Genomic DNA, 14,454 nt, shown 5'->3' on the forward strand with positions numbered 1-14,454 from the left:
CCCCCCCCCCTGCCACAACACTTACACAAGCAACATGTGATTACGGAAAGGAAAAAACATTATCTTCAAAGGGGAGAAATTTACGATGGGACTTGAAGTGCCCTTAAACATAAATGGCCATCGTCAGTAATGGACGGCCTCTCTCCATGGGGTTCACTGGGGTTGCGTGTCAAATAGCACCCTTTTCCCTACGGGCCCTAGTGAGAAGTACTGCCCTACATAGGGAATAGGGTTTCATTTGGGACACAGCCTGGGTATCTGCTGCAGCTCTCTACTTATGTGCTCCTGACTGCCTTCTGTGCCCCCGAGTGGCTCATGCGAGTCCAGATAAACAAATTAGGCACGTGGTATAGCGTGTGGATTATACCACCCACACACATTTGACAGGACATATATATCCTTCTTATGTATACAAACACATGCAGACGCAAATATTTATCACAGAAAACACGTAGCACAATTTTCTAGATGTTAGATGTTATATCAGCATCCACGACCACAGCACGGCAGATGGATACGGTACGCTTTTCTGACCGACCGTGACCATGGCCATTACTCTTGGTGGCACGGGACCCGGGCTCGCACCAGCTGGAAAATGGGCTTTTGGTTGGAGGCAGGCAGGGCCTTTAAAAGTAAGCCACATGGAGGGGAAATGAGGCACCAGTAACAGCTCTCCAGCTGGCAGGACCAATTTTTCACGGTAAAGGAAGAAATAGGTCAGAGCCAAGTAGTAGCCGATCTGTTGCTAAGAATATCTCTGGCCCCAGTGGACATTTTAGGACTCTTAGGTACTTTCTCTCCACAAGGTACAGGTGACTACTCTGTTGTGAGTTTCCAGTGTTTTCCCAGCCAATAAGACAGCCTAATGCTCACAAATAGGTGGAATTGGGAAAGTCACCTTGAGTACTGTAATTGTCACAAAAAACAAACATTTATGCATGTCAAAATGATTTCCATACACCGTACGTGTTGGACACATTCCAATTCTACCCCTACTCACAAAAGTTGTCACTGGGAAGATATGATTCATAGACTTATGATGTGCAATTTGAGCTGTATCAGGTATCAGATTATGTTGTGTTTGGATGGTGTTGAGTGCAATGTTGCACAAATTGACACCTTCAATATATAATATAATATAATTATGCGAGCAAGAGAAATTCCACCCTTGTATCAAACAGTCATTAAAGACTCCAAAATCCTCCAAAGGTATTTTTTCTCATTTTTCTCTCATTATTTCATCCAATTTATTGGAGGGTGAAGTCATATGTGTAATGCATGTTGTTGGCTGCTGTGGAACTGTCATATCGCCCTCATAGTTTATTGCCTCTTTGAGATAATATGATTTGAGAACCTCACAATTTGCATTTGCGTCTCCTGTTTCATTACGGTAATGGAGTTAGCTCCACTTTGTGCACTTTGTGCATTGAAGAGAAGAAAGGGTCTGGTGCCAGTTGCAATTAAAGGAAGTTAGACACAATTGGAAATGAGAAGCCACTCCTTGGAGTTTCCATAGCAATAACCAACAGCATAAGGCATTGGCGTTATAATCACTTGGAAATGAAATACAAACAAGCTGTTATTCCTTTTGATATGTTCTAACATCCCCTAGTCCCATTATCCCTGTTAAAATATAATGACATTGTAAGTCAGAAAGCACTTTAGCTCTCGCTGAAAGCTTTCACAGAGTCATTGTGACTGATTATACATAATTGTATATTTTGAAGTGGTTTCGGCTGTGATAATGTTGCTCGTGAGAAAAGCCATAAGAATATATCCAAACAAGTCTTAACAAAACATGTAATAGAACCAAAGTGTTATTTTTATTAGTGATTAAAATGATTTTATTGTTATGGCACATTCAAATTGACAGACTAAACAACACATTAAAACATTTAAGAGATACAATTAAGAGTTTACTAATGAAAAATAAGTGGTCACCTCAGTGAAATACCAATCCTGGTTTCAGGGAGTATTTCTTAGAAAAAGGAAACTACAGTTAAGGCAAAAAGGGACTAAATGATTTCCCTGCAGAGAGAGAGAGAGAGAGAGAGGCTACAAAGCACAATTAACACACGTATCTACTTGGTGGAAAACACTTTCCATTTATACTCGGATACAGATAGTGCATCACTACAGTGGGTATGGACGATAGGCTGTCTCTGCTTCACTGGTGTTTAGATAGTGTAATATAAGCATTCACGACAGGGAAGGTGGCTGGAGTCAATGACACGCGATCCAATAAACTGATGGCCGGTGGCGGTGGCTTTACTGACACCCCCCTCCAACCCCACTCAAGCCCCCCGCCTGTGCGCTCATATTTGGGAGTAATGCATCACATAACCTGTCCCCTGTGGGGTGTCTTAACAGTCTGATGTTAGGATTTATGCTAAGCGATCAAACATGCCTTATTAGCCTAGCGTAGCCTAGCGCTGGGGCTAACGCTCCCCCACACCGGCTCAAAGACCTAGTGTGGCGCTAGCCCTCCCTCTCTCCTTCCCCATTTATTATTACATGCTTAATTATCCTAGCGAAGCGCTGGGGCTAGGCAGCTAGCTCCTTCACACACTGCTAGCCCTCCCTCTTGCCCATTTATTATTACATGCTTAATTATCCTAGCGAAGCACTGGGGCTAGGCAGCTAGCTCCTTCACACACTGCTAGCCCTCCCTCTTGCCCATTTATTATTTACGCTTGACGATCCCTCTGTTAATTCTGGAAAAGAGGAGTCTTTCATCAATTATGAAATAGCCTGTCTGTCCAAAAGGAGAGATTGTGATGTTGAGGTTCAGGTAACGGCTTGTAATGAGTCGGCATGAATTATCAGCCATATAAATAGGATTTTTGGAACAGGCATCCTCATTTAAGTAAATGGTCATGTTAATGTTCCATGATTCTATTTCTAAGTTATTGATGACTCTATTTCTATGCTCCCCTATCGCTATTGTTATAAATTGTGTATAATTGCACCCACATTTTGTAGGGATGGTGGTATATTAAGTGCTCTGATTATCTCGTCTCTCACCACTGTGATTCAGTGTTCCCTTAAAGAAATCAGTGCAAAGGTTCTGAAAGAGCAGCCAAGGCTTAGCCTTCCCCTTCTCCTCTCACACACATACGCATGCACACACACACAGGGAGCCGCTGGGGACGTGTGGATCACTCATTACGCTGGAGTGTGTGTGGGGGTGTGTGTTACTCGTCTCAGTGGAGTGTGTATGTGATTTGTATGTCATTGAATCCCCCCCCCCCCAGAGCATCTTTGCCCTCCCCTGATAAAAGGAGGATCTCAACATCTGAGGGGTTGGGTGGACTTCACAGCAGGGATCAGTCACTCTGAAGAAGAGGGACGGAGGGATTTAAAGAGCATGGGCCAGGAGTGGAAAAGAAGGGATGAAAAAAGAGAAGAGAACTTGAAGGCAGGAGGCAGCTCACACATGACCATCACCATCGCTCCCTTACATCCTTGTCTCTCCTTCCCTCACTCTCTCCTGTCTCTTATACACATCTAGATGTGTATAAGAGACAGGCCAAGCATCTTTGCCCTCCCCTGATAAAAGGAGGATCTCAACATCTGAGGGGTTGGGTGGACTTCACAGCAGGGATCAGTCACTCTGAAGAAGAGGGACGGAGGGATTTAAAGAGCATGGGCCAGGAGTGGAAAAGAAGGGATGAAAAAAGAGAAGAGAACTTGAAGGCAGGAGGCAGCTCACACATGACCGTCACCATCGCTCCCTTATATCCCTATCTCTCTTTCCCTCGCTCTCTCTCTCCTCCTGCAGCTGTGGCTTTCTGAGCATGCCTCTTCGMCATCCAACGGCTGAGCACACACGAGTGGGGGAAGGAAGAGAGGCAAGAGAGGAGGGGCGAAAAAGAGATTCCAGCAGACCTAGTTTGAGAAGGCACAGACAAAACAGAACCTCGAGTAGGAGCAAGGAGGGCAAATGTTTAGAGATTTTCACATTAGAGGACATTTGAAACAGGGAGAGTTGACAATGCTGTKACAATGTGATGGCCATTTCGCAACTCCTTTTCGGAGGGGGAAAGAAGATGACAAAGGAGGGAAAAGGGCTTTTCGTTGATGGCCGTGTGTGTCTCAATGGGCAGTAGGGCACGTCCGGCATTCGAGGGTTGACCGCACTCCGATGGACATTCTAGGACATGCACCTAGAACAGATAGTTGATCAAAGCGACACATTATTTTTATCGTTCCGCAGGAAGAGCTTTCGTGTTGTCAAGGGGAGAGCATCTTTGAAGTGAGAGCACTTGTTATTGAAAAGGACAAGAGGCTTGTTGTTTTTCCAGGGATTCAACTTGAAAGATAAACTTTTATCAGTTCTTTCTTTTTGAGGTTGCACACACAGGTCCCTGTTCCCTTTTATGACTCAAAAGGGGAGTTCGGCGGATGATTTTGTGGGTCAGCGGAAAGAGAACATTGGATTTGCAGTTGTTCATTTCCTTTTGTCAACACAATATATTGGGAATATCACAGTGTTGGGAACGTGTGAGGATTACAATGGAGACGAAACCTATAATTGTTTTGCAGTGGATATCCAATACTCAAATAATGGACCATATCCATCATGTTTTTTCACTCCGTGCCACTGTATGGAATTAGTGCTGGAGTTCCCAATTCCACATTGGCATCCAACCGGAAATGTAATGCTGCGAATCCTTATGATTGATTATGACTGGAGAAGTAAGTGTAAGTGCATTGCTGAAACCATTGCGCTTTTTCTTACTGCTCGGCAAGAGCTTTTTATGCGGCAACTTATCTACAATGTCCAACATCTAAAATGGTATCAACCACTGGCACAATTACAAGAACATTAAAGTAATACAAGAGCAATTCCCAGTTACTGCAAATACTAAAGGACTACAAATCAATGGCGTGGAGGTATTGTGTTTAGAGTGTAGAGTTTTAGAGTTTGGGCAAAAACTATTATTGGTAGTAAGGATTTTTTGAGTTATTACAGTCCCTAGGCAGCAATGCGGTTTCAAAGTTACTCTGCTTGACCTTTTCCCTGCTTGCTAAGTACTGAATAGAGGTTGAAGGATAACTATTCATATTTACGACGGTATTTTGGGGGAACTGATGGCAGGTCATGCAAGTGGACCTGACTTTGTACTCATCTGATGGGACTAAAACTGTCTGAACCAACTGGTGGTATATACCTGATTCAACCAACAGGACTAAAATGAACTGATGAACAGAGACAGTTACCACACATTTATTATAATACACAACCCTCTTTGAACCCAGGTTTTTGCTTTGACCCACAACCTTATTTGATATTTTATTAAATTTTTTAACAATTTTTTTCCTTGGAACTTCATTTTCCTTTGACCTGTGTTTCGTCCTTTCTTCTTGGATCTTGGTTTCACTTCTTTCTTGGACCTATTTTTCTCTTTGACCTTCGCCACCTGGTCAGTATGGTGCCACCACCGCCCACCAACAAGCCTCATGTGTGCTTGTCGGCCATCTTGATCATGAGTAGCATGGCGCTGATGGACGCCTACCTGGTGGAGCAGAACCAGGGGCCCAGGAAGATTGGTGTGTGCATCATGGTCCTTGTGGGGGACATCTGCTTCCTCCTCGTCCTACGCTACGTGGCCGTGTGGGTGGGTTCCGAGGTGCGGACCTCCAAGCGTGGCTACACCATGATCCTATGGTTCTTCTACGTCTTCGTCCTGGAGATCAAGGTCTACTTTGTCTACCAGAACTACAAGGCCGAGGACGGAAAGGGGAGAAGTTTGGACGGTTGGACTGGCGGCGGCGGCGTGGATGGTGTGGCACGGAAAGCGCTGACATTGCTTCTGTCCATTTGCGTGCCCGTGGTCTACATCACGTTGGTGGCCATCGACCACATGGAGTACGTGCGGCCGCAGAGGAAGAAGGAGGAGATCCGGTGTCGACTCTTCTGGGTGGTGGTGGACTTGCTCGATGTCCTGGACGTGCAGGCCAACCTATGGGAGCCTCAGAGGAGAGGGCTCCCCCTATGGGTGGAGGGACTCATGTTCTTCTACTGCTACATCCTGCTGCTGGTGCTGCCGTGCGTGTCGCTGAGCGAGATCAGCATGCAAGGGGTGAACATCGTGCCCCATAAGATGATGCTCTACCCGATTCTCAGCCTGGTGACTATTAACATTATCACTCTCTTCATTCGAGGTGGGAACATGATTTTCTATAGGGACTCCAGGGTGTCTGGGATACTGATGGGTAAAAATGTGATCGCCATTGTTCTCAAGACATGCAGTTTCGTCCAGTATCGGAGGCATCTCGGCGAGGTCCCGTCTCCCGCCCTTGGGGTTGAGATGCAGAAGAATTGCATTTTCCACGGCCCAAAAGTGACTATGCCTGTGCCCATGCCATTGCCCATGCCACCCCAAGTAGTGATTCAAAACTTCACAACGTTTCCCGAAGAGATGGTGTGTGTGAGTGACACAGAGGTTGAGCAAACGTGACACAGGTCTGAGTGAGAAAGTAATAAAGATACATAACACATTATAAGCTTAATTATAGCACATTATAAAATACTCATTCATGCGTATAACAAGTTATTAAGCATGATGCCTGCAGGGTTTTAGTAAAGTGTCACCAGAACAGTTGACACAAGGAAGCAGTGTAGGGTCACGACAAGTAGGGTCACAACCATTTCCTTGGACCAGGGAGGAAATTACTATAGGGAGAAGTGAATGTGCCCCTCCCAATAATGATGATCTAATGAAGAACAAAAAACAAAAATGAAAGGTTAAAGGGATACTTATACTTGTATAAGATATTGTGTAGAACAAAGTATGATGTACCTTTTAATTTGAGGAGGATTTTTGTCTCTTTGTGTACCTGTAAAACTACCTAAAAATATGAATGTGAGGTGTTGGATACAGTAAATGAAAGATATTCCGCACACTCTACTGAGCATTGCTGTGTTTATTATTCATTTTAGTATTGTAAAGAGGCAGTTCAATGAACAGTAGAGTACCTTCACTCTGACCGGTCCTCCTTTCCAAATTGTTTTCGTTTTAATGCTGTTTGAGTGTCAATGTGAACCATTTCTATTGAATGACTTGTCTTTTATAAATGAGCCATGTATTGAAAGAGTTCAGGTTGTGGTTGTTATGTATTTTGCATTCGATTAACTTCTCTAGGATATGTGGGACGCTAACGTTCCACTTGGCCAAAAGCCAGTAAAAATGCAGAGCGCCAAATTCAAATATATTACTATAAAAATCAAACTTTCATGAAATCACACATGAAAGACACCAAATTAAAGCTACACTTGTTGTGAATCCAGCCAACATGTCTGATTTCAAAAAGGAATTACGGTGAAAGCACACCAAACGATTATGTTAGGTCAGTACATAGCCACAGAAAAACACAGCCAAGAGAGGAGTAACAAAAAGCAGAAATAGAGATAAAATTAATCACTAACCTTTGATGATCTTCATCAGATGACACTCATAGGACTTCATGTTACACAATACATGTATGTTTTGTTCGGTAAAGTTCATATTTATATAAAAAAAATCTGAGTTTAGGCGGGACGCTACTGTCTCACTTGACAAAAAGCCAGAGAAAATGCATGAATTAATTCAAATGAATTACTATGAAAATCTAACTTTCATTAAATCACACATGAAAGATACCAAATTAAAGCTACACTGGTTGTGAATCCAGCCAACATGTCAGAATTCAAATAGGCTTTTCGGCAAAAGCAAATGATGCTATTATCTGAGGATAGCACAATAGTAAACAAAGACAGAGAAGCATATTTCAAACCTGCAGGCGCGACACAAAATGCAGAAATAAAAATATAATTCATGCCTTACCTTTGACGAGCTTCTGTTGTTGGCGCTCCAATATGTCCCATAAACATCACAAATGGTCCTTTTGTTCGATTAATTCCGTCGATATATATCCAAAATGTCCATTTATTTGGCGCGTTTGATCCAGAAAAACACCGGTTCCAACTTGCTCAAACGTGACTACAAAATATCTCAAAGGTTACCTGTAAACTTTGCCAAAAAATGTCAAACTACTTTTGTAATACAACTTTAGGTATTTTTTAACGTTAATAATTGATAAAATTGAAGACGGGATGATCTGTGTTCAATACAGGATTAAAACCAACTATAGCTAGCTTTCTGGTCACGCGCTTCTATCTAACGGGACACTTCATGTGACTCTCGTTCAAGATGGCCGTACTTCTTCATTACACAAAGGAATAACCTCAACCAATTTCTCAAGACTGTTGACATCCAGTGGAAGCGGTAGGAACTGCAAGCAGGTCCCTTAGAAATCTGGTTTCCCAATGAACTCTAATTGAAAAGCGAGTGACCTAAAAAAAAAGAATTCTGAATGGTTTGTCCTCGGGGTTTCACCTGCTAAATAAGTTCTGTTATACTCACAGACATGATTCAAACAGTTTTAGAAACTTCAGAGTGTTTTCTATCCAAATCTACTAACAATATGCATATCTTATCTTCTGGGAATGAGTAGCTGGTAGTTGAATTTGGGTATGCTTTTCATCCAAACGTGAAAATGCTGCCCCCTATCCTAGAGAAGTTAAGCGATATGCGTAACACTGAAGAGCTTTAAATGAAAAAAGAGCAATTTAAAGCATTTCTTTTCCAATAATTTTGCTCAGTAAAGTTGTCTTTTTTCTTAGACAATTTCTTACTGTTCACTGTGGTCAACAAAATAAGATTGAAGAAAATACTTAAATGCGACTGGAATATGTGTGCTCAAAAATAGGCCTTTATCAAATATGTACTGAATATGAAAATGAGAGACGTCTGCTAACTTGTTCTGACATGCGCTTATGAAGCTGAGCTTTTGAGGTAAGCTGTACGTGTATGATTGCAAAGACAGATATTTGTTTTGAAAGAAGATGTTTTATCAAAAGAGAGAGATTCTACACACATTCGTGTTCAGACAGAGAAATCACAAGACAACTTCTGTCTTGTGAAAACAACGTCTTTTTTAAATAATTGAAGCATGGCTGTTCTCTTCACTTCCTCCATTCACGCTCGGAAGATGCGTTGACCTTTTTCAAAAGTACAATTTCAGTATACATAAGAAAAACTATATCAAGTGCATAATTAACCCAAAGACATTGGATTTGGCAATCAGTGCTCCCTCAAAAAATAAGGGCATGATGCCTCTGCATTCAGTGTTGGTAGAGAATATATTCAGACTCACAGTATGAGCTCCATGTTTGAGAAATGTAACTAATACACAATATCAAAATTTTGTTTACAGTTTTCTCAGAAAGACCATGCTGCATAATTGGTGTGGTATCCATGGCTACCAAATATCTTATGATGACTGTGATATCTGCAGTATGAGGAAGATAAGTTAACGATTATTTAAGTGTCGCTAGCTAGATCATAAAATGTCCTTCTGTATTGTTCTCTGATATTGTTTTACAAATCAAATCAAATCAAATCGTATTTGTCACATACACATGGTTAGCAGATGTTAATGCGAGTGTAGCGAAGTGCTTGTGCTTCTAGTTCCGACAATGCAGTAATAACCAACAAGTAATCTAACCTAACAATTCCACAACTACTACCTTATACACACAAGTGTTAAGGGATAAAGAATATGCACATAAAGATATATGAATGAGTGATGGTACAGAACGGCATAGGCAAGATTCAGTAGATGGTATAGAGTACAGTATATACATATGAGATGAGTAACGTAGGGTATATAAACATAAAGTGGCATAGTTTAAAGTGGCTAGTGATACATGTATTACATAAAGATGGCAAGATGCAGTAGATGATATAGAGTACAGTATATACATATACATATGAGATGAGTAATGTAGGGTATGTAAACATTATATTAAGTGGCATTGTTTAAAGTGGCTAGTGAAACATTTTTTAAAGTGGCTGGAGTTGAGTCAGTATGTTGGCAGCGCCACCTAAATGTTAGTGGTGGCTGTTTAACAGTCTGATGGCCTTGAGATAGAAGCTGTTTTTCAGTCTCCGGTCCCTGCTTTGATGCACCTGTACTGACCTCGCCTTCTGGATGATAGCGGGGTGAACAGGCAGTGGCTCAGTGGTTGGTGGTCCTTTATGATCTTTATGGCCTTCCTGTGACATCGGGTGGTGTAGGTGTCCTGGAGGGCAGGTAGTTTGCCCCCGGTGATGCGTTGTGCAGAGCTCACTACCCTCTGGAGAGCCTTACGGTTGTGGGCGGAGCAGTTGCCATACCAGGCGGTGATACAGCCCGACAGGATGCCTCGATTGTGCATCTGTAGAAGTTTGTTAGTGCTTTTGGTGACAAGCCGAATTTCTTCAGCCTCCTGAGGTTGAAGAGGCGCTGCTGCGCCTTCTTCACAACGCTGTCTGTGTGGGTGGACCAATTCAGTTTGTCCGTGATGTATACACCGAGGAACTTAAAACTTTCCACCTTCTCTACTACTATCCCGTCGATGTGGATAGGGGGGTGCTCCCTCTACTGTTTCCTGAAGTCCACAATCATCTCCTTTGAATTGTTGACGTTGAGTGTGAGGTTATTTTCCTGACACCACACTCCGAGGGCCCTCACCTCCTCCCTGTAGGCCGTCTCGTCATTGTTGGTAATCAAGCCTACCACTGTAGTGTCGTCCGCAAACTTGATGATTGAGTTGGAGGCGTGCATGGCCACGCAGTCGTGGGTGAACAGGGAGTACAGGAGAGGGCTCAGAACGCACCCTTGTGGGGCCCCAGTGTTGAGGATCAGCGGGGTGGAGATGTTGTTACCTACCCTCACCACCTGGGGGCGGCCCGTCAGGAAGTCCAGGACCCAGTTGCACAGGATGGGGTCGAAACCCAGGGTCTCGAGCTTGATGACGAGTTTGGAGGGTTACTATGGTGTTAAATGCTGAGCTGTAGTCGATGAACAGCATTCTCACATAGGTATTCCTGTTGCCCAGATGGGTTAGGGCAGTGTGCAGTGTGGTTGCGATTGCGTCGTCTGTGGACCTATTGGGTCGGTAAGCAAATTGGAGTGGGTCTAGGGTGTCAGGTAGGGTGGAGGTGATATGGTCCTTGACTAGTCTCTCAAAGCACTTCATGATGACGGAAGTGAGTGCTACGGGGCAGTAGTCGTTTAGCTCAGTTACCTTAGCTTTCTTGGGAACAGGAACAATGGTGGCCCTCTTGAAGCATGTGGGAACAGCAGACTGGGATAAGGATTGATTGAATATGTCCKTAAACACACCAGCCAGCTGGTCTGCGCATGCTCTGAGGACGTGGCTGGGAATGCCATCTGAGCCCGCAGCCTTGCGAGGGTTAACACGTTTAAATGTTTTACTCACCTCGGCTGCAGTGAAGGAGAGCCCGCAGGTTTTGGTAGCGGGCCGTGTCAGTGGCACTGTATTGTCCTCAAAGCGAGCAAAAAAGTTATTTAGTCTGTCTGGGAGCAAGACATCCTGGTCCGCGACGGGGCTGGTTTTCTTTTTGTAATCCGTGATTGACTGTAGACCCTGCCACATACCTCTTGTATTACAATGCCTTTACATCAGCACTCTTCATTTACGGTTAGGCTTTGAACCCTTAAAAGCACATTATTTATAGAGTAAGTATTACAGTATGCAGGCAATGTTCAAACGAAATATTCCATCTCACAATTTATTCCTCACTTTTTGGACCCTAAGGGAAAATAATAAAATACAATAAACTTCATTTAAATATGATCAAGGACACAATGAACACTGCTGCTGGGCAGTTAGTCATGTTGTAGGAGGTGTCTGTTGCTGAGGTTGTCTATAAGGAATGGGTAAGTGAAATGGAATTCATTGAAAGTACATCAACCATTAATACAACTTAATTATGGAATGCAGTTAATATAGAGTGCAGTGGTCTTAAGGTCCTCTGATGGGTCAAATTCTGCACAGCATAGTGCTTCTCCCTGATGCTGCATACTCAATGTTAAAAAGGAAATGGACCCCTATTGCCACTCCCAATCCCATGGAGATACTCTTCAGTGAGTAGCTCCTCTCTGTCCAGGAAGAGTTGGATGTGGCTTAGAGGGATTCCCCTCTATTGGTACGGTAGGTGATGGGAACTTAACACACTGTAAGCCAACTTGGAWCTTCTTTGAGGAGGTAGGGAAGGATCCAAATGGCCGCAGTGACATTGAGACCTTAAAATGGAGGGGGTGTAATAAAGAAGCTAGATTAGAATAAATACAATGAGAACGGCTGCATACTGTAAAGGGTACATAAGGATTGTCATGACGGATCATTGGGACCGAGGTCAAAGGAGCAGACCTAGTCAGTTGCATAATTAGAGACGGTCTTGTTATACTGCTGGAAATGTGATGGAATAACAATGTGAGAAAAACATATACCAGCCTGCACATTATCGTCTGGGCAGGCACAATGATGCCCACCCTGTCTGGTCTCAACGAGGGGTACTTTTGAATGAGCGCTGTGCACACATCCACGTATTGCCGGGTAGTGGAGTACCTAAAGCATAAGAGAAACATACAAGATTACATTTAGACTAACAATTCAAATGACATTGATTGTTGGTATTGATTATCATCAAGTAAAAGTGTAGTATTTGCTATGCTATTAGCTGCAGTGATTATGACAAGATAATATAGAGAGGGAGAGTATGGCGGACAGGTGTAACAGAACACACAATAATCACACTGTAAATACATTCATTCACCATTCAGTTACAAGTGGGGAAGATAAATAACAAAGAAGACACAATAATCACACTGCAAATACATCCAAATTCTTTATAGAGGCTAACCTGTTTGTAGATCCATAGTGAGCTATTTTTCACATTGTCTTGCTTTAATCTGAAATACAGAGGACAGTCCCAATACACCATACATTAAACACATAAACATGAGTAACATTAGTTGATATCAAATGTAACATCTAATCGGTTTTCTTTTTCAATTTCTTTCTCAAGTTTAACATAACCTAGATTGGGAAATCTCTCTCTCTCTGTCTTACCTGTTTGTGGAGGCTGTGTAAAGATCGATGCTGTAGACGAGAAGCAGGTACAGGCATGGGCGTGGCTCGGCCGGCCTCGGGCCGGCCGAGGCATGGGCGTGGTAGCCTGACGATCCGGCTGAGGTGTGAAAGCCTGACGATCCTGCTGAGGCGTGTGAGCCCGACGAGCCGGCTGAAGCGTTGGAGCCTGATGGGCCGGCTGAGGCATGACGTGTGATTGGAGCCCGATAAGCCGGCTGAGGCGTAGGAGCCAGGCGAGACGGCTGAGGCATGACGTGGGATGGGAGCCTGCCGACCCAACCGGGGCAAGGAAACCTCTCGAGCCAGCTAAGGCACCCCCGGTTCCATCGGTGGCGGCACCCGGACCCGACATCACCAACAAAACAAAAAACAAAAACCTCCCTGATCCTTCGTATAGTGGTGTCAGCATTCTGTAAAGATCGACGCTGGAGACGAGAAGCAGGTACAGGGAGTGAACATTTAATAACCACGGACAGGAACAGAATACGTGTCTGGACAGGGGAAACGGAAACGACAATCAGGTTGACACACGGATGAAACAGACAGATATAGGAAAGGCGATCAAAACGTGAAGGAGTTCAGGTGAGTCCAATGAGCACTGATGCGCGTAATGATGGTGACATATGTGCGTAATGAAAGGCCCTCGAGCTCCAGAGAGGGAGAGCGGGAGCAGGCGTGTCAGGCTGAGTTTCTCACAGCACCCAAACTCTACAATTTAACTGGACAGGGGTAGAATAAGACAGGGACTGAAGGAGGATGGAAGGAGATAGTGAGAGAGTGTATCATGGGTTTAAATGAGGACTAACATTTCTCAATAACAAAAGTTAGCTAACGTTAAATAAACTTGTTAGCTAAAACGTACCAACAATTATATAACAATTACCAGTTAACATAAACTAGCTTGGCTAGCTGATGGAAACCTTTTAGCCAGACATTGGCACACATTTCAGCAAATAAACGCTGGTTTCAAATAAACACCAGGTCTAAATGAATTACCATGAATTGGTTATGAGGTTTAATGTTTGATTTGTTAAATAATTAAGTAATGACAACAAAAACAATTATGGCAATCATCCGTTTTTATTGGCAGTAAGAAACTGTTAGCCATTTGCTGCTAACAGCTGACAACTGCTAGCTAACTGGTGAACAAAAGCAGTCAACAACTTTGGGAGTACAGACCCTTAGAAATCATCCGATCGCGAAAGAAAGAACTGACGAAAATGCACAATCAAAGAAGAGAATATTTATTCTGTCAAGAAGACGTTTTTTTATAGAGGCATACTAAGACAGAAGAAACGTGACACAATGTGTAAATGATAACACATTAGTGCAGTAAATTAAGACATTTATAAAAATTCTGGAAGTGAATGCTGGAATTAAACAGTGAACTATGCAAATGAGCAAATAGACGCCTGGCTTAAATAGAAGCCTGTCTCTTATAAGCGCCTGTGGTGTTCAGTGATTTA

General features: G+C 43.2%; 1 protein-coding gene across 1 annotated transcript; it reads left to right on the plus strand.

The window, feature by feature from the left end:
* The first annotated feature begins 3,604 nt into the window (after window positions 1-3,604).
* Window positions 3,605-7,359, plus strand: LOC112068865 (transmembrane protein 121-like). The gene has a single exon (XM_024136086.2). It carries the CDS (start codon window positions 5,433-5,435, stop codon window positions 6,462-6,464), a length of 1,032 nt encoding a protein of 343 aa, XP_023991854.1. The 5' UTR covers window positions 3,605-5,432; the 3' UTR covers window positions 6,465-7,359.
* The last annotated feature ends 7,095 nt before the right edge of the window (window positions 7,360-14,454 follow it).

The sequence above is a fragment of the Salvelinus sp. IW2-2015 genome, unplaced genomic scaffold (assembly GCF_002910315.2).
Source record: "Salvelinus sp. IW2-2015 unplaced genomic scaffold, ASM291031v2 Un_scaffold776, whole genome shotgun sequence".
Classification (NCBI taxonomy): Eukaryota; Metazoa; Chordata; class Actinopteri; order Salmoniformes; family Salmonidae; genus Salvelinus; species Salvelinus sp. IW2-2015.